Genomic DNA, 24703 nt, shown 5'->3' with positions numbered 1-24703 from the left:
TCCGGGTGCTCTGTTGATGCTACGTGGTAAATTTAAATAAGTTGCCTCTAATGTGAATGGGGCTGGGAAAAAAATTGATAGAAAATTGCGCCAGTTTTCATCCCAAGACCGACCACTCAGGTTCTGTGTTATTCCTGCCTCCAGAAGGGGTATGATTTCAGCAATGGTAAAAGCATTTTCTTATCCGATTAGCAAAGCACTTCTTCCCTGAGATTTTCACGAGTTGATGTTATGAAGAGAGTACTGTTGTGAGGTCTTGCTGTGTGACCTTGGGCAAGTCACCTCCCTAGGCCTCAGTTCCTCCACTGGAAAAATAAGAGCATGAGATCTCTAAATGTCCATCCAGCCCTACAGCTTTCCGGCCTTCTAATTCTAAAACTTCCAAAACTGAAAATTAAAAACAGAAAGCCAACTGAACAGCCTGCTCGGCCAGGATGGCAAGTGGCTGTGAAGGGCAGTTACATGTGTGGGCACCACCTGTGCCCAATTACTCACCCCCTCCCCGGAGGAGGATTATACATCTCCAGCCTCCGCCATGTGACGCCTCTTGGAGAGAATATTTCCCGGTTCCACTGACAAAATGTTTGGCCATATGACTTGTTTTGACCAGTGGAACGTAACAGACACGACGTATGCGACATCTCAAGAGGAGTTCGAAGAGCCTTGGAGGGCTTCCGAGACCTCCTGCTCTCCTCCCTGTGCCACGAGGACAGGGGCCACTGAAGGTTTTAGGGGTCTCAAGAAGACACCGCGCAGGGAGCAGAATCAGAGCCAAAGCAGAGCTGCAGGTGACATGAGAACAGGAAGCACGCCTTTGCTAGTGCGGCCACTGAAAAGTGGGGGTCACTTCACACCCTCAGTCTCACCTAGAGAAAGCTGACTGGTCCACCACGCCACGGGGCACATAGGATAAACACCCAAAGAAGGACAAGCATGACCTGGCTAACGTGTGCTCTTTGGATGAGCGCTCCTGGCGGCGGCCGCCTTATAACGCGGCACCACGGACACCGGAAATACGCAACTCTCCAAATTCGCAGCACCGGCTGCCTCAGACAGGAACTTGGGGCTGGCAAGACGCCACCGTTACGGTGAGGCCCTCGATTCACTATGTATCTAACTGGGGCTCAATGGGGTAACGAGGGACCCGGGACCTATCAGCCAGAGGCGCCGGGCCACTCCCTGATGACTGAATTCCCGCACGTCTGCAGAAAACCTTGATCCTATCCCTGAAGCCAAGTCACGCCACCTTTGAAACCTCACAGCGGTTCTCAGTTCAGAGAGGTCATCTCCAGGGGCCAGTCTGTGCTTCTATTGTTTTGCGGTTGTTCATCTGAATGAAAACACAGTATTTAAAGATTTCGCATAGAACAAATGTCTTCTCTCACTCAGTATGAGGAACGCCCGATTCAATGATCTGCAAGGTCCCTTTCAGCTCTGAAACAGACCAGGCTTAAACCATTACCTAATCTGGACGTCACCGTCCCCACCATGTGACAGGCGGATATCGTATCTATTAGTGGCACACATCAACTTTATGCAGCAAATTAGGGCAGAAAAACAGATGAATTTTCCAAGTGAATTGACATCATAGTCTAGGTGAGATGAACATGGTTATAAGGCAAACCTGCGCCTACTTATCAGTCTTTGTTCAGAGAGTAATGTGTATGTTACTTTAAGAGAAAAAAAGAGAAAGAGAACTAATTAGATTTACATGTGAACACAGTCAAAATAAAGAACTCAAATCTATTTTTTTTCATTCTTATACAGCCTGAGGGCAATAGCCAAAAGAAATTACTATTAAGCGTGAGTAATGCAAAATAGATTGTGTGAATTTCAATTTGAAATGTGTGAAGTTAATATACAACTGCAAATTAAGAAGTGCCTTTTGATTTATAAAGTAGGCTTCATCCACACGTGGAAAAAATTCTATCCCATAGACAACTCCAAGATGGGCTCCCAGGCCGCACGTGGACCTGGAGGAATGGAGGGGAATTTCGTAGCACTGAGAAGACCCTGTGACCGCGGAGCAGTGCCGTCATCCACGGCAGTCACGACCAAAGCACCCGAGGCGTGCTGCTGCGGGGCCTGTACACGCAGGGACTATGGCCGGGCCACCGCCCCTCCTGAGAAGACCGGCAAGGCAGTCTCGCGACAACTCCACAACCGGTGCTCAAGATAAGGGACCTTTAAGCTACATAAAAATGAGCGGAAATGAAGTTTTGTGTTTACTAACGCCAGGTCCACAGACTAACGTCCAGCTTTGCCATCATCACACAGTGAATGTTTCCTCGTGTCAGGTTCTTCACAAGGGCTTTGCTTACGGGGTCACAGTGAAGAAAGAGGCTTCTTGTAGGATTCTCACTGCCCCCTGGGGACGGAGCCCCCCCTGTGTGCGGAGTCCTGCGGGGGAGACGGCGATGACCCCCGCTCCCTGACCTCCCAGAGCTCACCGTCTAGTGTGTAATAGAACCTGCTCTGGTAAAAGGCAACTAATAACTGTAACACAAGTCAGCAGGAAGGCGGTGACCGTCGCCGCTACTGGGCTAGGATTCCCACTCTCGCCATGTGGTGAACTCCTCTTCATGATTCAGGACATCACCTCCTCTGCGGTTCTCCTCCTCCACACCGCTGCTCAGTCACATGCTCACCGTGGCTCATGCATCTAGGATTCGGTGATGGTTTGTTTCAGGGCTTTCTCGACCGGGACGAGTTCCTTAAGGCAATGGCTGGGCCTCAAATCTACCGGGCACTCAATAAGTTAAACTGACTTTATATAGGTCTAAATAATAGACCTACATAAATCAATTAATATCTGTATGAGATTCAAATTAGAAAACCTGGAGAAATAAGTCCTGGCTAGACCTTTCCAGGCGCCCTTTGTGCACAATCCCCCATGGATTACACAGAAAACTTCCTTACCCAGAAAACCTTGGAAAACTCCCCTTTATGGAACCTGAAACCCTCTGACATCATGTAATGCTTTTTCTTTCTGTGAAAAGCAAATGAGACTAACAAACTGCAACTCTGGTCTGTGATTCTTAAGCGAAGTGCACGAAGCTCTACCTGTGTGACCTTCTCTAGGACATGTACATGTATCTGCAGTAAGGAAAGACAGTGAGACAGTGTGTAGTTTGTAAATTCCATATTTAAAGTGCCTCTTCTTGAGAAATTATGCTTGCTTTTTTTGTTCCTATTGTAAAGAGGGAGAAATTTGAGCTTTAGTCTGCTAAATGAGGCAAGAGAGTTCGAGCTGAGCGCTACTACAACCCGTGTTTTGGTTCACAAAAGGTACTAAAAGCAGTGAGAGCAGGACCCTCTCTTCATCCTGCCTCTCTTACCTTTGCTGAAAAATAGCCTAAGAGCTCTCACAAGCATTTGGCAAAACACTTCTGTGTACACGGGTCTACCATGACCGCTAGGGAAGCCACGCCAATCCAGGGGTGACTGCAGAATCTCACCTTTGGTGAGAGGCTGAAAGCAGTGTGGGTACCGCCTAGATACAGCTCAGGCAGTGTGTGTCAGGGAATGAAAGGGTAGTGGGACACTTTGGTCTATTTCTGGTGTCCTAAGATTTCTGTTACATCACAATAAAAGTGTCGGAGCAAACTCTAGCTCAGGGAAGAGAGGGGTCCCTAATTACGGCAGATCCAAAGCAGCCATTCCCCCCTTGAGTCCAAATGGCACACTGCCAAGCAAACAGACCCCATGCGCTCTGAGCACAGGGTCAGGAGTCTTCCTCACCACTGCATCGACGTATCTGAGAGGGACTGACAAAGAGCCAGGCTAGGCATCCAGAGCTGCTTTATTTGCAGGAACAAACAAAACCCATATTAAATAAAAAGAGCTAACCAGTGATGTGCTGTCAACTGGCTCCGCAAGGGGGCGTGTGGAGGAGGAATCCTCACTTGCGCTGTTTGCCGATTTCCACGGTGTAAATACTCTCACCATAGCCAATTTCAGGCTATCAACAGGTTGAAAGACTTGCAACATTTTAAAATATTCAACAATTGGCTCCGAGGGACATTCATGGTGGCTCAGTGGTTAAGAATCCACCTGCCAATGCAGGGAACACGGGTTCGAGCCCTGGTTCGGGAAGATCCCACAGGCTGTGGACCAACTAAGCCCGCGCACCACAACTACTGAGCCTGCGCTCTAGAGCTCACCAGCCACAACTACTGAGCCCGCACGCCTGAAGCCCGTGCTCTGCAGCAAGAGAAGCCACGGCAATGAGAAGCCCGCGCCCCGCAGCAAAGAGTAGCCGCCACTCTCCGCAACTAGAGAAAACCCATGTGCAGCAACGAAGACCCAACGCAGCCAAAGGAAAAAAAAAAAAACAAAACAACTTAAAAAAAAAAATTGGCTCTGAGAAAGCCTGTGGGGAGCCAGCTCGAGCAGACGGGTGCGGCTCACATTTATTGAGGGTTTATTATGGGGCCAGAAACTGACAAGCACTTTATATTTCAAGTATCTCATTTCATCTTCCCAGCAGTCCTGTAGGGAAGGTCCATCATCATCATCTCCATCTGAAGGTGAGAAAACAGAGGCACAGAGAGGATGAGCAACTTGCCCCGCGTCACCCAGCTGGGAAGCGGCGGAGCTGGGGCTGGAATCCCGGTTCTGGCTCCCGAGCTGAAGTTCTCCCAACCCCACAGTGCTCGCCTGGGACAGATCCTTGTTCCCAAAACAACAGATCTCTAGCCAAAGGGCCGGGATGGTGCGATGACCAGAGTATGCACGGCCCAAATAAGACCAGACATTTGCAGTTCATGCCAACCTCCCTCACCCAGTCACAGAACACACGGAGATTGCTTCCCTCTGAAAACTCAGCCTCCTCCTTTCTCGATTCTTCCTTCCGGTCTGACTCTCACCCCTTTGCACTTCCCTGTCAGGAACGAGAGCCTCTGTTCTGCTCTCCGTCCCCCGACAAGCCCACTCACATTTAGCTGAGCAGCTCTATCCCTCCATGAACAAGGACAGGCGGGCAAGCGCCATCCTCCTCGGGAGCGACAGCTACTTGCACGTCCCCCCAACCAGGACAAGAGCCAACGTTCCCAGTACAGGAAGCAGCGAGCGCACCGCCCGGGGCATGCTTTCCCCACGCGGTGGAGGAACCGTGGTGGACGCGGCGCAGGGATCACTGATAAATGAAGAGGAAGAAATGGACAGTGATAGATTCATATCATATCCAGAAGTCAGGAATTATTCCAAGTCTGACGAGAAATGAAAACTCAGGACGGGAATTAAACTTGTCCTAAGTCATTTAAGGACCATCACCTCCAGACTGAGAAGAATCAGGAAAACAATCAGTGGGACTGACTGAGAACTGGAATTTATGGGCATATGAGGGTCAGGGTGGCCGGCGGAGGGAAGACTCCCAGGCCCTGATCACGAGGATTTGTTTCCATTGTTCTGTCACTTTGTTGCCGAAAACAGTGAGTTTCTTATTAGAAACTCTAATATGTGCAATTTAAACTTGAAACAATTTTCCCTATTTAAATATCTTCCACATTGCAATTATTCAAAAAATATTGATCATTCACAATGCAAATTATGAAACACATATATGCCTGTGTAATACATTATGAAGCTAATTCACAAAGATAGATTTTAGAGATCTTGAGCAAATTCATCTTAAGAGGAACCCATTTTGTGTTCCAGCTATTACCACGTTTAGGTTAGATTCTCCTCAGCAGTGGAACTGTAGTCATTCACATTATAATGTGCACACAAGTGTTCTTTAGAATAAAATAAAATGTAAACTCATGGTGATAAAAAAATAATAATAAAAATCTTCCAAATGAAGAGGTTCAGTGGGTTTTGAAACTATTCATACAAAATGTAACCTTCCAATTAATTTGCAAGAACTGACTGACACCAGGGAAGATGCAAATTTAACAGCCAAAGTTAAATGAAAAGTTCTGCATAATTAGTGGCTGTGATTAAAAAATGAAGCTCATGATTTATAACTGCAGCCAATGATTTATTTCTTCCACTTGGATCTACACACTTTTGTCAGGTAACTTTTTCATCTACAAAAGTCATTAAAACTAAGCACTAAAATTAACTAAATCGCTGTACCTAGTTAGTCTAGCCCAAGGTTTTTTTTTAAAAAGTGAACCATATTTAATCTCATAGTTCTCGATACAAATATTATTCATGATTTTTGGAGGGCATTTTGTGCCAATAAAATTATTTTTCATGTTTTCATATTTACAGTCCTTAAATTTTCTAATTTTGTGCATATTTTTATAAATTGCAAATATTCTGTAGATTATCAATATAGTAAATATATTGTAATATGGTGTAAACTATCGTGTAAAACTCACAAACGTCTTCCTGATGCAGAGACATCGTCACAGGAGCTTGTAGAGCGCTGTCCCCGGCCACACGAAATGCCCAGCACAATCCTGCCCTACAAGGCACAGGCAATGAGGTCAAGAGCCGCGACTCACTTTCAGGCCGAGGGCTTTTAGGAGGCAGAAGCAAGGGCAACCACTGACTGGATTTCTATAAATACTGCTCCTTAAAAACCACCTTAATAAATTTGTAAGCATATTTCCTTTATAAAGTAAAATAATTATCATATAAAAGCAAAAGGTAAAAGTCTCCCTTCCTGCAAGAGGTTTTTCATTTCAGTTTGAATAAAGAAAAATTCAGGTGCTAAATTTCAAAAGGAATTCATCTATCATAAAAGATTTTTCTAAAATATTAAAAGTTCATTTATAGTACAAACTAATAAAATATATAAGAAACTGGTATACTTTGAAAAGCACAGAAAAGATGTTTTTCATTGTTTAATAATCCCACACTAAAAAAAATCAGGGGGAAAATGAGAGTTGTCATTAAGAATAGGAACTAAAGAGGTTGTTTCTTATGATAAGCAAATATGTATTTCATACCATTTCCTAATGAGAACCTAGGAGAATGGTGCTTTTCTTTTACCATGAATATTTCTGGATGCAGTTTCTAGCTGCCTTGAGCAAAGTCCATTCTTATGTTGCTATGTTTCTGCAAATCTCTTCCAGAGCCGCTGTGCTGGATGACATTTTGTCCAATTAGTTGTCAGCATATTTCCTTTTACCTTCACTGCAATAACCTTACTTTTTCTAAGAAGATTTCACACCATCAATCCGTTCATTTAAAACTATACAAAAAACTGTTCTCAAAGACCCACTGCTAGGCAACAGAAACCTGTGAACTAAATCTCAGGTGAAAAACAGTGCTCTTCGAAGAGAGATGAGAACAATTACGGTCATTTCACAGTAAATTATTAATTTAATCCAGAATACAATATCATCTTGTTAAATTTCTAAATAGAGGTCAAAACAAAAAAGACAACCTACAAGGACTTAAGCATTTTTATGAGTGTGTACATGTATATCTGAATACGTACAAACATGTATACACGATCAGCACACGACAGATCCCTGATGAACAGCTAATTCGGTTTGCTGTGTTTGATCAACGCATGTCTGTCCCCTGTGCTACAACTCCGGGAGACGGCACGGAATGTCGGTGTGCTGGGTTTTCAAGAGAGCACTGTTATTACCAGCTCTTCACAGAGACGTGCTTTGAAGAGACACAAACGAAGCCAGTTCTTACAGTAAAGGCAGAATAACTTGTACTAAATTCAGAACTAGCTTAGATTTTGAAACATGGGCTCTGCATTGTAAACCAAACTAAAACATTTCACACACATTTATCTTTGAGGAAAAAAAGTTTGATTCAGGAAAAGGCTTTTAAAAGCTTACAGATTTCATGAGAAGGGTTTCCTAAGGCCTTAGAAACCAAGTTGTTCTTAAAAAATAATTTCTATGAGTTAGGCACAAATGAATCATAAACTTATGGATTGAATTCACCTTGAAATACACAAGGGTTTAAAACTTAAAGGAAATATGCTTGGTAAAGTATGTTTGAGAAATGTTATAAAATATATTTCAGAAAGTTTGAAAAATAGCTGGACGTATTTTACAAATCCCAAATGAAGCTTGATTCACCCATCTCTAATTACAACACTAATTACTAACACTATAGTTTAGGATTTATGTTATGGAATACAGTAGTCATACCATGATTAGTTATTTGTTGAAAGAAGTTATTTAAGGTGTGCTGATTGAAAGCATTTTGAACGTTCAGAGCTAAACTCAGCTCTGGGGTAGTTCTTCAAATACGGACACTGAAGCCAGGGCAAGTACATGGGGCTGCTCTCCTGGTAACTGATGGCGACCATACGTACAGCTGAGGACTTTGGAGCTGCCGCCCTCTGTGCAGAACACGGTCAGGAATCTTATTAGTAAAAATAAACGACTGAGCTCTATATCACTTAAGTTGGTGATTTAAATATGATTCATGGAAACTCTTAGAATGATCAGTTCATTTCATAAAACCGGCCCTGAAGAAGAAACAGCTGTATATTGACACTCTGATATAACGTAGAGCAACAATATTCCCAAAGTCATGTCAATCCCACAACACAAGCCATTATTTTTTCCTATTATTATAAACATAAATATTGTAACAGAATATATCACTGTAGTCTGCCCAGAAGTCTCCTGGTAAAAAAAGCGTTACAGGAAAGGGACGGTAAAACGGTGATTAATAACCTCAGAAAAATGGGTGAATGTTAACATATTTATTTCAAGAATTGAGTACTTTTGCATTTAACGTTGTTGAAAGTAACCTTGGAATATGGCAAAGGACTAGGCTCTGGAACTAGACTGACTTAGGTTCCATTCCTTCTTCTACTTCTTAGGAGCCAAATGACTAGAGCAAATCACTCTATAAGCCTCAGTTTCTTCTTCTGCAACAAGAGCATAATAGTAAATACATCTTAGAACTAATGTGTGGATTTAATAAAGCAATAAAAGTACAGTATCTTGCATACAGTAAACATTATAAATGTTAGTGCCAGTCCTATGATGTTAATTTATCTGATACTTCTTATTCTTAACTATCATCAACTTAGGTGAACAGTCTGTATTGGCACCATGCTGCAGAGGCTTTAAGGTCCTTAATAAATGTTCCCCTGTCTGGCTTGCTTTCTTTATACCTTACCTGCATATTTGTTAAGATCAGAAATAGATGTAAGTCCCATTTCCCAGTTCAGAATGTGATCTTGAACACAGATCTTAAAATCTCCCTGGGCACAGTTCCTTTACCTGTGACACGAGGGGACTGGACCAAGTCATTTGCTCCCAGGTTCGGGTCTGCTGGGCCAGGAGCAGCTGAACGCGGTGATACCCAGACAGGCAGGGAGGAAAGCACGGTGCACCAGTCTCCTGAATCTGAGCCTGGGTTGATGCAATCAGCCAGGTGAGACTTGAGCCCACCCTGCCTTTCCACCCAGCCATTTGCAAGGCAGCTGCTGCCGCTGGCCAGGCAACGCTTCCATCTTGCCTCGCCGTTTCCACCTGAACTCCTGGCCCCGAGCAGGCCCCTAGCACTCCAGTGTGTTCTGCCGTGAGCCATCTCAGGGCGGCACCGGCCATACACCTGGAGAAAGTAGGAAGGACGGAAGGGAAGGCCCGAGCCACACATGTGTCCTACTTTCGTCCTTAATTAATTTTGTCCCTCATTCTTTTTCTTCATATCCTTTAAGAGATCAAAACCTCAATGGTGACAGCAAGAAAAAAAGTGGAGCCACGGAATTAAATTGTTGCTAGGTGCCTTCCAGCTATAAATATTATACAACTACATGACAAAATAATGATGCATAAATATCTACTTCACACTTGGTCTACCTGGAACACTCTGGGAACTAAAGATAAAGCTAGAAAGGGCACAGATGGCCTAGATAAATGACACAAACACGAACGCTCAAAGAACAGACCTCCCTATCACTCCTTATCCCCAAATGGCTGTACTCCTAATTTACCCGCAATTCTAACACGCCTAACAACTGTTCCTTTTCATTAGGTTCACTGAAGACCGCAGGTTGGAAATTGGAAGAGAAATAAAGGTTGACAGCCTGATAACAGAAGAGTAAAAATGCTATAGAAGCAAACACCAAAACTCAAAGACCACTGAGTGACAGGCAGAAAAGCCCTGCTGTCCCTCCACTAGCTGCTGAGGGTAGCACATCACAAGGAGAACTCTGAATCACAAAGAAAAGGTTACGTTCAAATTCTCTACAAAGTCAGAGAACAAGGGTGATATCTTTTAGAAAGGTTTCAATAAAAACCAATTAAAAATAGATGAGCATATGAAAAGATGTTCAACATCATGTCATTAGAGAACTGAAAATTAAAACAGCAATGAGAACCCACGACACACCTATCAGCACGGCACCGTCGGAACCCTGACAACACCAAGTGCCGGTGAGGATGTGGAACAACGGGGCTCTCACTCATCACCGGTGGGAATGCAAATGGTGCGGCCACTCTGAAAGGCAGTCTGGCAGCTTCTCACAAAGCTAAACATACTCTTACCATACATTCCACCAACAGTACTCTTAGGTGTTTACTCAAATGAGTTGAAAACTTATGTCCAAACAAAACCCTGCGCAGGAATGTTTATAGCAGTTTTATTCATAAATGCTAAAACCTGGAAGCAACCAGGATGCCCTTCAGTAGGTGATGGATAAACAAACTGGCACATCCATGTCATGGAGTATTATTCCATGATGAAGAGAAATGAACTATCAAGCCACAAAAAGACAAGGAGGAACCGTAAATGCATATGGCTAAGTGCAAGAAGCCTGTCTAAAGAGGGTACATACTGCATGATCGCAGCTATATGACATTCTGGAAAAGGCAAACTGTGGAGACAGTAGAGAGATCAGTGGGTGCCAGGGGTTAAGAGGAGGGGCAAAGATGAACAGGCAGGGCAGGGAGGATTTCAGGTCAGTGAAACGATTCTGTACAACACTGTAATGGTGGATATGTGACACTATGCTTTCGTCCAAACCCAATGAACTGTAATATAAACTATGAACTTTAGTAATAATCAATACTGACCCAACTAAAACAAGCAGATCACACTAAAGCGAGATACTGATAAAAGGGGAAATGGCGGGGGGGGGGGGGGTGGGGAGGGGGAGAAGTATATGAGAACTCCCCTCATATACAGGTTAATTTTTCTGTAAACATAAAATTGCTCAAAAAAATGAAGCCTGTGAACTAAAAAAAAAATAGTTTTGGAGAATTCATAACATAAAGACACAGTCATGTGGCGCAGATGTAGAGAACGGACTTGAGGACACGGGGAGGGGGAAGGGTAAGCTGGGACAAAGTGAGAGAGTGGCATGGACATATACACACTACCAAATGTAAAATAGCTAGCTAGTGGGAAGCAGCCGCATGGCACAGGGAGATCAGCTCCGTGCTTTGTGACCACCTAGAGGGGTGCGAGGGAGATGCAACAGGGAGGAGATACGGGGATATATGTATATGTATAGCTGATTCACTTTGTTATATAGCAGAAACTAACACAACATTGTAAAGCAATTATACTCCAATAAAGATGTTAAAAAAAATGGAAACAGGAAAGAAAAAAAAAAAAAGACACAGTCACGTGGAAAATTCACCTTATGGAACATCCACCTTGCAATGGTGCTACACAAATACGTGTATTTGTTAAACCAGTTAGAATTAATTGAAAAGCCATTCTTATCTTACCCGCATCAACCTTGAAATTATTAGCATAATGCACGGCAAACACAGAATGTCAGGTTCACAATATGTGATTTTATAAGAACGAAAACTCCGGAAAAAGCCATCCCTTACTAGTGAGGGATTTGTTACTCCCACTGGCGGCAATAAGTGGACCAGCGACTGTAGATCAAATATGAACCACAAAGAAAACACTGACAAGCCACACTCTAGAAATTTATTACCAAACTACAACCTATGCACAGACACAGCTAAGCTCATGAAGCTAGTGATGTAGCCGCACAAAAGGTAAGGAAAAGCACATTTAATAAATACAATTTGGAAACGTCTTTTTCTTTAAATTAGGTTCAAAATACTGGGAGACAGACACTGAAACAAAAATCTTAACGAAACACTTACAGCACATAGTGATCTCGCTGGACACTGTGTCCGCACAGTGTTAACCGAAGGCGACGCCTGCTGCCCTGCTGCCGTGTGAACACACATGTCACGTGTCCACCTCTGTGTGTTTCCATGAAGTACTTAGGTCCTTGTACAGGAACAGTGAGGTCCCAAGTCTTTTAATGCTGTCACATGAGTCTGTATTTACGAAGCTATGAGAAAACGGGAGGACGTGTATTGTGTTTGAAACCACTCCTTGACACGAGGCACATGGAGGGATGAAGCCGTCCCAACAACGAGGGCAAGCCTCTCCCAGACATGCTGTAGAGGCTTCACTTGGAATATATGGCTTTCCCAGAGGAGGAACAACAAATATTTCCAAGGGAAATTTCAGTGTTAAAAAAAGTGAGTGAGAGAGGAGAGAGAAGGAAGTGCTTAGATGAACACATAGGTACGATAGATAACGAACTGAATTTCAATATGGTTTCAATTCATTCGCACCTAAAACTAAGCCTGTTTGACTGAGGTAGACTCTGGAAATAACACGTGCAAAGACTCAGGTTTTCCAAAGGGCAATATTTAGTCATTTCAGAGGTTGTAAAACAAAAGTGCATTTTATAATTTTGAACATAAAGTCAAATGGGAGTCCTAGGAGGAAAACCTCCACGTTAATTCCCTACCAAATTTCCATATGTACAGAAACCTACACACTGCTGGTGACAAAGCAGAATCTAGGTTATTTCTATACATATAAAATAAAATCAATCAACAAAGGAGAAAGGTAAAGTAAAAAGAATAAATTTGATGACGTTACCTTAATATTTTTCCTGTTTTTATTAACAAGTCATGTGGAAATTGAGAAATATTCCTAAAGTTAAAGAGTTGTCCGGAGCCAAAAAACCTAATAAAAATTCAAAGAATTATTGTTAATTTGTGAATGTTTAAAAACATATGTGTTATCTTAGGGACTTTATTTTTTAAATATTCATATAGTTTTCACAAGAGAAAACAACATTAAAAGCAAATGTCCTAAAAAATCAAATAAATAAGTACAAAAAGCCTAATTTAAAAGTATAAATAAGTAAACATAGTAATTATTACAGTTTTTAGCTTTTTCTGAAAAAAAAAATAATTAGCGGATATAAGGATAAAACATTTGGGGTTTAAATATTTGTATTCCCCTAACACGCCTTCCAACTGTAATTCCTACCCTTTTCTATGGTGACAGATTCTTAGATTCACATAAATATTATGTACATCACAAATTAAGTGGTATGTAAAAACTACTACACAATCAAAACCATTATGGAACAGAAGATACAAAACAAATGTTAAAAGAAGGATTACTCTTGTTTCTTCATATGGTTAAAGTGGCCCTTTCTTGGAAAAGGGCAGCAATTATCCTTAACATTTTATGTCTATCACACAGGAAATACCCTGAGGTGACTTATCATTCACAAGAGAAAAGGAGTGGGCATCTACTATTATGCCAAAAGATTCAATAATCAAGACAACACAGAAGAAGCCAAAGCCCACATGACAAGCAATACCTGCCTCATCCTTCACTTTACCTCAAGGTTGTTAGGGTCAGGAAAGTGAAACAGAACTGCATCAACTGGTCTATGATTCTCATCATGGATACGGCAGTGTATACAGAAACTGCCAAGGAGGGAATTCAAACAAACTCAAGCTGTTCAAAACCTACAGTATCAATACTTTCTGTTCAAAAGAGTCAAGCTACATGTAGCAAAGTGAAAGAGTGACACTTATATTGAAAATCTGGGCTGTGTACACACATTTTTCCTGATGTAGATGTATGTTGTTTTACGGTAGATTCACCAGACACTTGCTTGCTCATTTTTTGAGTAATTAGTGATTTCAGCCTATTTTTGGACAGTCAAATATCACATCATAAAAACTGCAGTCTCTGGAGCCCAAACGAAACCCCCAGTTAGGCAGCTAGACCACAACATGTTACCTCTTCCAAGCTGTCTTGGCATTTTGGGAGGTAGAGGTCCAAGCCCAGAGTGTGTTTGGTCATTCTGGAATGCCCACACTGCTGCTGACTGAAGATAAAGTCTGTGATGTCATCGTCTATTTTCTACGTGGATTACTAGAAGGTTTCAGCCTACATTAGAGAGCCATTTGTCTGGCACATTCCATTGATATTAATTTCTTTTTAAAAATAAAGGAATTGTGCAAGCAAAATGTTTGAAATAAACATGTAACATGTTTACATGTTTGCCATAATTGCATGTGTATGTGTTTACAATAAACATGTAGCTTGGGAAATGACAAAAATTGTTCATGAAAATAGACAAGATCTATAATAGTTCTGTTGTTCAAGCAAATGGATACCACTTCTAATTTTAAAGCAAATTTAAAGAGAGAAAAACTTTTAAATGTTATCTTTCCAAAGCAACACGCAGGTTACTGTGCCTTCCATTTATAAACTGAAATCGCTTCATTAGTTGGAGCCAGAAGCTACACGGTGTAATTACAGGAAGTGCCCAGTCGGTACTGCACTGCCTGGTCCAACTCTGTGGCCACAGAGCGCCCACCCAAGGGGCAGGTACACGGTAAGCAACCAACATGATCCTACTAAAATGGAGGACTATCTGATCAGATATCTGCGAGACGGAAGTGTAGAAAACTTAGTCCCGACATCGCTGTGTTGAAGAACCCCCAGCACTCAGGTTTTCAGATGAATTAAAGGAACCAGATCTTTCTAATTTGATAATACAACAGAAAAAATAAAATAAAACACAAAAATTCTCTCATTCTGGGTAAGGCAACACAGTCTTGCAATAAAGACAATGTACATACCACGTGCAGGAAAGGTTGGACAGAACGCCCTAGGGATCTCCTCAGGATCCTTTAAGGGGTTAATACATACAAAGCATTCACCATCCACTGACAGAGCAAAATGAGAAACAAGGGAAATAAAAAAGCACACCGGACTGACTTAACACAGTAAAGATAAGCTCCTAGGAGGCTTGAGTCTCCAAATACTGCTCAACTGATAGTTTTTAAAAAATCAAAATTACCATGTCATTATGCATGAAGAATTCAGAAAAAAATTGAAATGTAAGCCAAGACAAATAACATGAAATCTAGAAAAATGGTCTGACTAATCAACTAAACTATGCAAACAAGTTTTGGCAATCAAAACACTAAGGTTTTAATGACTGCCCCCTAGGACTTCAGGAAAAAAATAACTTACTGGATGGCAATAGTCTGCAAGATTATCTTAGTGGGATTATTTATTTCTTTATTTTAAAAGTTCATGAATAAAAGGAAAGTTCTCTCATTTCAACTTTTAAGATGAACTAAATCAATTAAAATAAAATCATGATATCTCATGATTTTAACTCTTATAAATCTATGCCTCAGAGGAAAGGGGGGTAATTTAAAGCATTAGATGAATACTGTGGTATATAGTTCTAAGTAGGGGGAAGAAATCTCTTAAGGAAGCTGTTAAGAGTTTATCTTTAACTGTCAAAAAAAGCTATATGTTATTTTTGGTTTTAAACTGTCCAAAATTGAAAATTCAGGATATCATCAAATACAAATTTTTTAAAGCTTGACTATTAAAGCAGAGGTTGCCCAATCAAAATAGGATAAATACAATTTTTAAAAACTAACACTAGGCTTCTCTACTTGTGACTAGATACATGGCCTCTCCTTTTCTGGCCTCCTTCTACAGTCTAATTCCTGCTGAAAAGAATGGGCATGTCATATTTCTAACCTAATCTTAGCATGCGTACAAGCACTCAACCTAGACAAGGAATGATTCCTAAATGTTCGTTGTTCATTATGCACGATGTTATTTTGTTAATAAACAAGGCTCGAAAACCATAAAGATTTTGCTTTGTTTGTTTTGCATTAGCCACAAGAGAGTGGACTTGTTTAGAATACCAAAGCATTTATTTAGAATATGAAAGGCAAATTCAGCAAAAAACAATGTTTGAGCTGAGAAAAATCAAGGGTTTATCTGTTGAACATATTGAAAGAAAAGTGAAAACAAACTCAGAAGTCTAGAATGAAAAAGAGCATCTTACGCAAACATGATGTTCTTTCCACCCTTCCAATATGAAATATTGCCAGCAAAAAAAATACTGAAGACCGGAGAAGCCACTTGGCAAAAGGATTCAAAAACCACAAAGCATGAGGCTATTCCCCCATAAAGCTCAATAAGTGATTAAATAGCTAGTAGAGGGAATGGTGAGGGAAAGGAAGGGAAAACTCAAACTATATAACAGACTCTAACAGTAGTAGGTGAATTCTAAAGGTTTAACTAGCAGATTCATTATTTAATCCAAAACCATAATTCTTAACAACAAATAATAGATCTGACACAAACCCAGTTTTGATGTTAAAAGCCAACAGATATAGGTCCCTCATGTTCAGAGCAAAGAATAGAAAAAACTAAAAAACAATGAACACTAGTGAGAAACAGAGCTCCTTCTACATTTTCTGTAAACAAGTTTCTACAATAGCACACTGGTCGCTTTCTTCAGCCCCCGATACTCTGGTTAGGGTGTGCAACTGTAATGCATGGATACGTGGCTATCAGGCTCTCTATGTAAGCTTTTCTTACTTCTCAAGTATATGTATGTTCTTTGTGTTTTAAATTTTTTCTTTAAGAGAAAATCTCTCCAATGTAAAGTTCCAAACCTGTTTTTTTAAAAAATTGCTGGAATTTCTTCACATTTTATAAACAAAAATACCAGAAATGAAAGAGCTGACAGAAATTCAAGCAGATCCAAATTCAACCATCCACTTTTCATATTTCTCCAAGTCTGCAGCAGAGACAGACTTAGCAATTTTCTTAAGAGCCAATTCAAAGTCTCCTTTGGTAACAGGCATCTGAAGTTCCTCTTTAGAAAGTGCACGGATCTCTTCTGGACTTAGGCCATTGATTCGTCGTCTCATTGCCATTAAAGAGGCATCCCTAAAAATATACCAAAATCAGTGAATACTTATTGTTGCAAATGTTTTAAACATACTCAATTGTGATAATGTTAAGGGAAAACATTCAAAAGATCATTTTATATGTTTTTACCATGCTGCTCAGAATTTTCCACTTCAGAGACATCCTGAGGGCTCAGGAAAGGTTAAAACAGGATGCAAAGGACTTAAACATAAAAAATACTGTAATGAATCCTAAAAGTCTAGGTTGGGCTCAGATGGTACTGAATTTTCTTTTCCCCACTTGCTCCTCAAAGACAGCCCAGAAGTCTAGGAAACTGAAGGAGAATTATAAAATACTGAATTGCATACTTGGAAATAAACATACGGCTAACATTAAGATAACTCAAATATTATACCAGTTTGTCTACAACCTAATTAGAGGAGGTAAAGCCAGGAACCTCTCTCTCTCTGGAGCATGAATATATCTAAATACAGTGGATGTGGAATTCCCTACATGGAATATTTGTGGGCAAGTGAAGAGAGAAAATCTGGCTTCTCTGGATCCTATTTTCAGCTCATTCTGATCACTTGTAAATAATTACGCAGGTTAGGAAGAAGTGTACAACTAGTGCTCACGAAAAAGCTATTAGGCAGCCAAGCCAACCAAAACTTCAGATTTTTATACATTTTACTATGGTAATAGTAGAAGCTATTGTGAGCTTATTGAGTGCCACTAAACTTACACGCGTATAGGACAAATACTCGTAGAAAAATGAGTAACACAGATGTTATGGTTTTAAAGAAAGGCTACTGATGTCAATTTAAGTATTGTTAGGGAAGTTAAGTACTAAAAACAAATCCTCTTCACTGAGTGATGTGAATTGTCTAAAAGTTATGATGTCACTAAATTGAAAGGGAAATTTACATACATATATCTATATCTATCTATCTATCTATCTATCTATCTATCTATCTATATATAATTGATCACCTTTGTTCATCTGCATATAGTAAAATAATGCCAACCAAAACAAAATGATATTATTTTATGTTGATGCAGCTAGTCTCCAATTTAGGGCTAAATTAACCTTAGGTTGTCAAAGTCATTTATTACCAAGTTGGGCAAAACAATTTCTTAAAAATCAAAGGCTATAAAAGGTGAACTACAGTTGACCCTTGAACAACACGGGGGTTAGGGGTGCAGACCCTTGGCACAGTTGAAAATCCGGGAATAACTTATAGGCAGCCCTCTGAACGAGCAATTCCTCCTTACCCACAATTCCAGATTCAACCAACCGCAGATCCTGTAGTACTACAGTATATATTTAGTGAAAAAAATCCACACAGTTCAAACCTTCATCGTTCAAGGGTCAACTGCACACTGACTTTAAGACAAGTCCTCCTGATAAATCCATAACTAATGTCTAACGTCACGGATCATTAAAAAAAAAAAAATACCTGCAAACATTAGTTATATCAGCACCAGAATAGCCCTCAATCTTCTCTGCTATATCTTCCAGTTGAATATCAGGATCCAATTCAACCTCACGAAGATTGATTTTCAGAAGCTCAGTTCTTCCTTTTGCTGTTAGAAGATTTTTTTTGTTGTTATTATTAGACGTTTTACTTTACAAATCATTTTGATAAGAAATCACCTATTCAACATTCAGGAAAAGAAAGAGTCTAATGCAAAGAAAAGTCAACAACTGTGAGTCCACTAATATTACTAATTCACTGCATGACTAGTGGAATCATTTAACTTCCTGTGTGCCTTGGCTGTAATAACTAATAATTGAAACAAAACTCAGAGTTTTCCTAATAGATTGTGAAGATACTTGCTATGAGAACAAAGGGTCTGAGATCCTTTATGAAAAATAAAAACATTAGTATTCAAGCACCAGAAATGCTTTTGTAAAAAAAATATTTAGCCTAGCTTTATGAAACTAGATTGCATGGTGTGTAACTCCTGTGAGTTACTTTGCTCACCTTTTAGTGTGACATAGGAAAAGATTTCCAGAACTCTAATCAGTATTTTTTAAAAATCCAGTTTTCTTTTCCTAGCAATCAGCAATTGGCACAAAACGCTTATTAACATATTTTTTACTTGGAGAGCTGGCCCACAGACATTTGCTGTTCCAATATGATTGAAATGTGTATCGAGTAAGCTGAAACAAACAGAATTTTTTAATAACCAATCTTGCTTGCTGTTTCACCATCAGTTTTTGTGACAAATCTGCTTAATATAGCACACTAAGATAATGCAAAATTAGCTCGGATCCGGCTCTCTACGATTTCCTGATATACAAAGTGAAATTTAATTTTCCCAATTTTTATTCTGAAAAATTTTAAATCTTCAGGTAAAAAAAAAAAAAAAGTGAACACTCATTTACCTTTTCTCTAGATTCACCAATTGTCAACATTTTGCCATTATCACTCCCTTGCCCTCTCCTCTCCTCCCCACTCTCATTTATGAACTGAGAGCTAGCTATAGGCCACACAACACTTTACCTTGAATTCTTCAGCATGTATCTCCTAAGAACAAAGGTATCCATACAATCATCACACTTAACAGGAAATTTAACACTGGTACATTAGTGTCATCTAATACACAATCCAGATTAAAATGTACGCATTTGTCCCAGGCCTTTATTACTTTCTTAAAAACCATTACACATTACATTAAAGTTATTGTCTCTCTTTAGTCTTCGTCAAACAGTTCCCCAGTGTTACTTTGTTTTGTCTTTCATGACATTGACAATTTCCCCCCCAAATGATCTTACAGAGTTAAGGCATTCCATCGAAGACCCCAACGGGTCTGTTTGTGGAACCTGACAGGCAGATATGAAAATGTTAATGGAAAGAACCAAGAATAACCAAGACACTCTGGACAATAGCAAGGCAGGAGGAACTGCTCTACTACAAAGCAATAGGATTCAAATCTGTCTAACACTCTTGCAGAGAGAGACAAGCAGATCCGTGACACAGCATGGAGAGCCTAGGAGCAGAGCAGAGCCTATACTATGGACACCTGATTTGTGACGCAGGTGGTTCGGGGCAGTGGGAGAAAGGAGGGTCTTATCAATAAACGATGCCAGAACTGACTACTCACAGAGAAAAAATGGGACTGGGTCATCCTCACCATACATAAAAATCAGTGCCAGATATATTACTGATCTAAACATAAGGTGCAAAATTATAAGCATTTTAGAAGATAAAACAGGAATCTATCTTAATGACCTCACAGTAAATATTCTTAAGATACATTAAAAAATCGACTACAAGGAAAAAGACGGATAAACTGACCACATTAAAATTAGGAACGCCTATTCATCAAAAGACACTGTAAAACAGTGAAAACACACAATCTACAGAGTTTGAGAAAATATTTACACCAGATTTAACAAAAAACTTATATCTAGAATATTTAAGGACTTCTTACAAATCATTAAGAAAAAGTCAGACCACCTAATAGAAAAATGGACAAAAAACTTGAACAAATATATCACAAAATCAAAATGGCCAAACAATAAAGGAAAAGATGTTCAAATTCTTTAATAATATAGGAAATACAAATTAAACCGCAATAAGCACTGCACACGAAAAGACTGGTACGCATTTAAAAGTCTGACAATACCAAGTGATGGAAAAATGTGAAACAACGGGAACTCTCATACATTGCTGGGAGGAGTGTAAACTGAAGCAACCACTCTGGAAGACAGACTGGATTTATCCACTGACAAATGTTTCACTGATGAAACATTGTATGAAACAATGTATCCACTGATGTTTCAGCTATGCAACATGACCTAGCAATTCACTCCTAGGATGGAATGCTCCATCCTGGCCTAAAGAAACTTAGGCACTTGCACCATTATACATGTAGAAGAATGCTCACAGCAGTATAATAGCCTAAAACTGGAAATAATCATAACGTCCATCAAAAAATATGATGGATAATTGTGGCAGAATCACATAATGGATGTTATGGGCTGAACTGTGTCCCCCGCTAAATTCTTATGTTGAAGCTCTAACCTCTGATACCTCAGAATGTGACTGTATTTGGAGACAGGACCTTTGAAAAGGTAATTAAGGTAAAATGAGTCAGATGGGTGGGCCCTAATCCAATATGACTGGTATCTTTACAAGAAGACTAGGACACAGAGACACACAACATGAGGAAAGACCACATGAGGACATTAAAAGAAAATGGCCACCTACAAGCTAAGGAAAGAGGCCCTAGAAGGAAACCAATCCTGCCAACACCTTCATCTTGGACCTGTAGCCTACAGAACGGTGAGAAAATAAGCTTCCCTTGTTGAAGTCACCCAGTCTGTGGGTGTACTGTGTTATGGCAGCCCCAGCAAACTAATACAATGGAACAGCACACCGCCACAAACACGAGCTGCCTCTACATGTCACAACATGGATGAATCTTAAAAACACACTGAGCAAAATATGCAAGATACAAATGAGCACAATTAACGTGATTCATTTATGTAAAGTTTAAGAGGAGGTAAAACTGCGTGTGGGGGGATACATGACTAGGTGATAAAGTTATAAGGAAAAACAATAAATTATTTCCATAAAAGGAGTGACAGCGATCGCCAGCAGAGCAGGAAGGGAGCTGTGCTGGGAAGGAACATACCCGGGGCGTCGGGGGTCTGGTGCTGGGAAGGAACATACCCGGGGCGTCGGGGGTCTGGTGCTGGGAAGGAGCACACCCGGGGCGTCGGGGGTCTGGTACTGCCCCACTTCCTGTCCTAGCAGGTGGCTCGACGGTTGTTGGCTTTGCCAATTATTGGACAAATTGGACATTTTAACAGATTTTTTTGTATCTGAGTTATATTTCACTCTCACACACACACACACACACACACACACACACACACACACTTGAAGTAAGACGGAGCAAAGCAACGCAAAGAGCAGCCAGAGTAAAGAGAGAAGCAGCAAGCAGGCAGGACCTGCGTGTGACTAGGAAACTGTGACCTCCAGAGTCCCTTCACCTCGGGCGCTCCTATCCTTGACCACCTTCAGCCACAGGCCCCCCCTGCGGTGAGCAGGGGTACCCACAGGCGGTGCGGGCCCAGGAAGTCCTCCGCCCAGGTGGTCGGCCAGAGGGCTGTGGGGAGAAAGACGGGGAAGGGAGGGAGCTCGCAGGGCCGCTGCCGCGCGAGGTGCGCGTGCCCCGGATGCCGCAGGGGAAGCTCCACGTTCAGCCCAAGAGCTCCACACACAGCAGGTGGACGGTAGTGAACGAACATCGCTTTGCTCTTTCAGTTCCCATGTTAGAACACCACTGTATCTGCAAATCAGAATGCTTTACTGTGGCCTGCCCTAAGAACTTAAAGCATCGAGTTTAATATAACGCATTCGCCCCCAGAAACAAAGTTCCTGACAGTCAACTTAAATGAACTTTGGAGCATAAACCTGCTCATAAGTGAGGGCCTGGTGGGACTGAAGCTTAGTAGGAAGCATTCTCCTCTTCCCTAGTAACTATGATTTGGGAAAGATAACTTTTAACACTGGTTGTATCTATGATTTGTTAGAAGATTCTAAGCAGGATTTATCATCTCTATAAAACTGAATTAATGATATGTAATAAGCTTGTGAAAGGATTTAACGAGGGGTTAATGTGTTAACAACAGTATAAAGAACTGCCAATGCTACATAACCAAGTTAATACACATTTTAAATTTAAATAAACACTGTTAGATGGATCACACAACTTCTTCTTGAGTACCGGAGGCAGTCCAGCACGGCAGATAAGGAGCGTGTGCTCTGGGGCCAGATGGCCGGGGCGCACATCCCTGCTCTGCCGCACCGGGCAGGATACCTAACTGCTCGGGGCCTCAGTTTCTCATAAGTAAAGATAAGAACAGAATCTACCTCACAAGCCTGATGTGAGGGTTAAATGAGCTAATACACGTAAAGCCCGGTCCACAGGCAGCGCTCAGTAAATGGCGGTTGCCCCATCACACACACCACCTTCAGTCAATCAACAAACAGGATTAGAGGGAGACAGAGAATAGCCAGATCCCTTCTATTAAGGACCACCTGGGGGATAGATAACAGAGGAAACACCCAGGGGAGTGAAGTCCACACAGGGAGAGAGACCAGGGCAAAGAAGACTTCATAGAATTGGTATGCTTTCATGTCGACTTTGAAAAATCAATAAAATTTAAATACAAAGGAAGAGAGAGAACAATCTGGGAAATGAGAGCACCATAAATTATGACATGGAAGTAGGAAGAAGCACTAATGAAAAAAAAGGTAAGTAGAAAAGTACAACACAGTATTAAGAAATGCAAATAGACACAAATAGGATACATAAGGTATGAACTTACAGTTTAAAAAAAATGTACTCTGACCCTGATGTGATAGGAAATAAGAATCACTCAGAGTCTAAGAGACTCTGTGATGCCTTGGTGGTTTAGGGAGATTAGTCTAAAAGCAAAACGTAACTAAATGAAGGGGGCTGGAGAAAGGAGTTCATTAGGCTGAGCAGTGGTTGCTGCCATAATTCAGATGCATAAAGTAAGAAGAGACTTGGTGTAAGGCCAAGCTCCACCTGTGCCTGTTATCTGACTTCTCCCATCTGTTGACTACGGCAGATTGTATTTACCAAGATGGTGCAAGAGCCCCTCCTCCCACACACGCTTCTACAATGTGGCCTTCCACTCCTCCACCCAGAGGTAGTCTGATTCCCCTCCTCTTGAAAATGGGTGGGCTTGCAAATGCTTCAACCCAGAGTACAGCAGAGGTGACACAGCATGACCCCCAAGGCTAGGTCATAAGAAGCAGTGCACCTTCCACCTTTTCCAGTGGAACAATCACACCTGGGGCGCTGAGCTACCACGTATGAAATGTGACAAGCTGAGGCCACCATGCCTGAGGAAGCCCAGGCCACATGGAATAACCCCAAGTAACACAGCGGTGCTCCAGAAACACAGCCCCCCCTGAGGCCCCAGGCCTCAGCCGCCAGGCATGTGAGTGAAGACACTCCAGATGATGCCAGGCTCCAGATGTGGAGTCACCCTCAGCCGCTGATCTTCCAGTTGTGACCCAGACATCGTGGAACAGACACAAACCATCCCTGTGGTGCCCTATCCGAATTCCTGATCCCAGAATCTGTGAGCAAAAGAACACTGTTTGGAATGGTATGTTAAACAGCAAGAGTAACTGATACACTGACTCTTCTTGCCATCAAGTTCTAATTGCCTCGCAATCTTAAAGAAATCTGCATATTTCTTCATGTAAATTACATAACTTACAATATGCCTTTTTGGGTGGCTTTCCTTGTTTTATCTATTTTCATTCTTATACTTCTTGCCTTTTCCAACTAAAAACTGCTTTTCATGGTTGCTTTTGTTCATAAAATGTCCTCCAATTTTTTTACTTTAATATAATCTACTTTTCTTTCCATTAATTTTACCCTAGATTTCCAAATCATTCTTTCAGTTCTCTCATCTTTCCAAATTTTCTTTATAGTTCTGTCTCTTCCAGACCCTTTTATCCCACCAGATGCTCCGGCCACAACAGCTGTCCATTCACTTTCAAGCAACCATGCCTTTGTTTCTGTGCTTCTCTATGGAAATTCAGCGAAAACGCAACTTCCTCCATGAAGTCTCCCCTAAGCACCTCAGTCAGAATTTACTATTCCACGTTTCTACCCCAAAAGTACTATGGGCAACTCCAGTATCACATGCTCCCTTGTTTCCCTGCAGTTAGGGTAGGTGTATGCCCCCTTCCAACCACACGGTGAGTTCTCTAAGGACAAGGATTGTACGCTTTATATT

General features: G+C 41.1%; 1 protein-coding gene and 1 long non-coding RNA gene across 12 annotated transcripts in view; one reads left to right on the top strand and one right to left on the bottom strand.

Moving 5' to 3' along the window:
• Window positions 1-24703, top strand: part of LOC309647882 — a 655782-nt gene that overhangs the window by 430104 nt on the left and 200975 nt on the right. The window lies entirely within an intron of this gene.
• The window catches only part of KATNAL1 (katanin catalytic subunit A1 like 1), a 209466-nt gene that overhangs the window by 96754 nt on the left and 88009 nt on the right, over window positions 1-24703 (bottom strand). For 3 of the 11 annotated variants that reach the window (XM_082435678.1, XM_082435673.1, XM_082435676.1), the window contains one exon: window positions 483-4523. The exons of 2 other annotated variants lie outside the window; for them this stretch is intronic. In XM_082435678.1, coding sequence (XP_082291804.1) covers window positions 4153-4523 — 371 coding nt within the window. In that variant the 3' untranslated portion in view covers window positions 483-4152. 6 more of the 11 variants (XR_014256318.1, XR_014256319.1, XM_082435677.1 and 3 more) reach the window with 6 other exon arrangements.

Source organism: Balaenoptera physalus, assembly GCF_965194825.1.
Source record: "Balaenoptera physalus genome assembly, chromosome: 18".
NCBI classification, from domain to species: domain Eukaryota; kingdom Metazoa; phylum Chordata; class Mammalia; order Artiodactyla; family Balaenopteridae; genus Balaenoptera; species Balaenoptera physalus.
The sequence above is the reverse complement of the archived record's forward strand: the minus strand, read 5'-3'. Positions and strand labels throughout refer to the sequence as shown.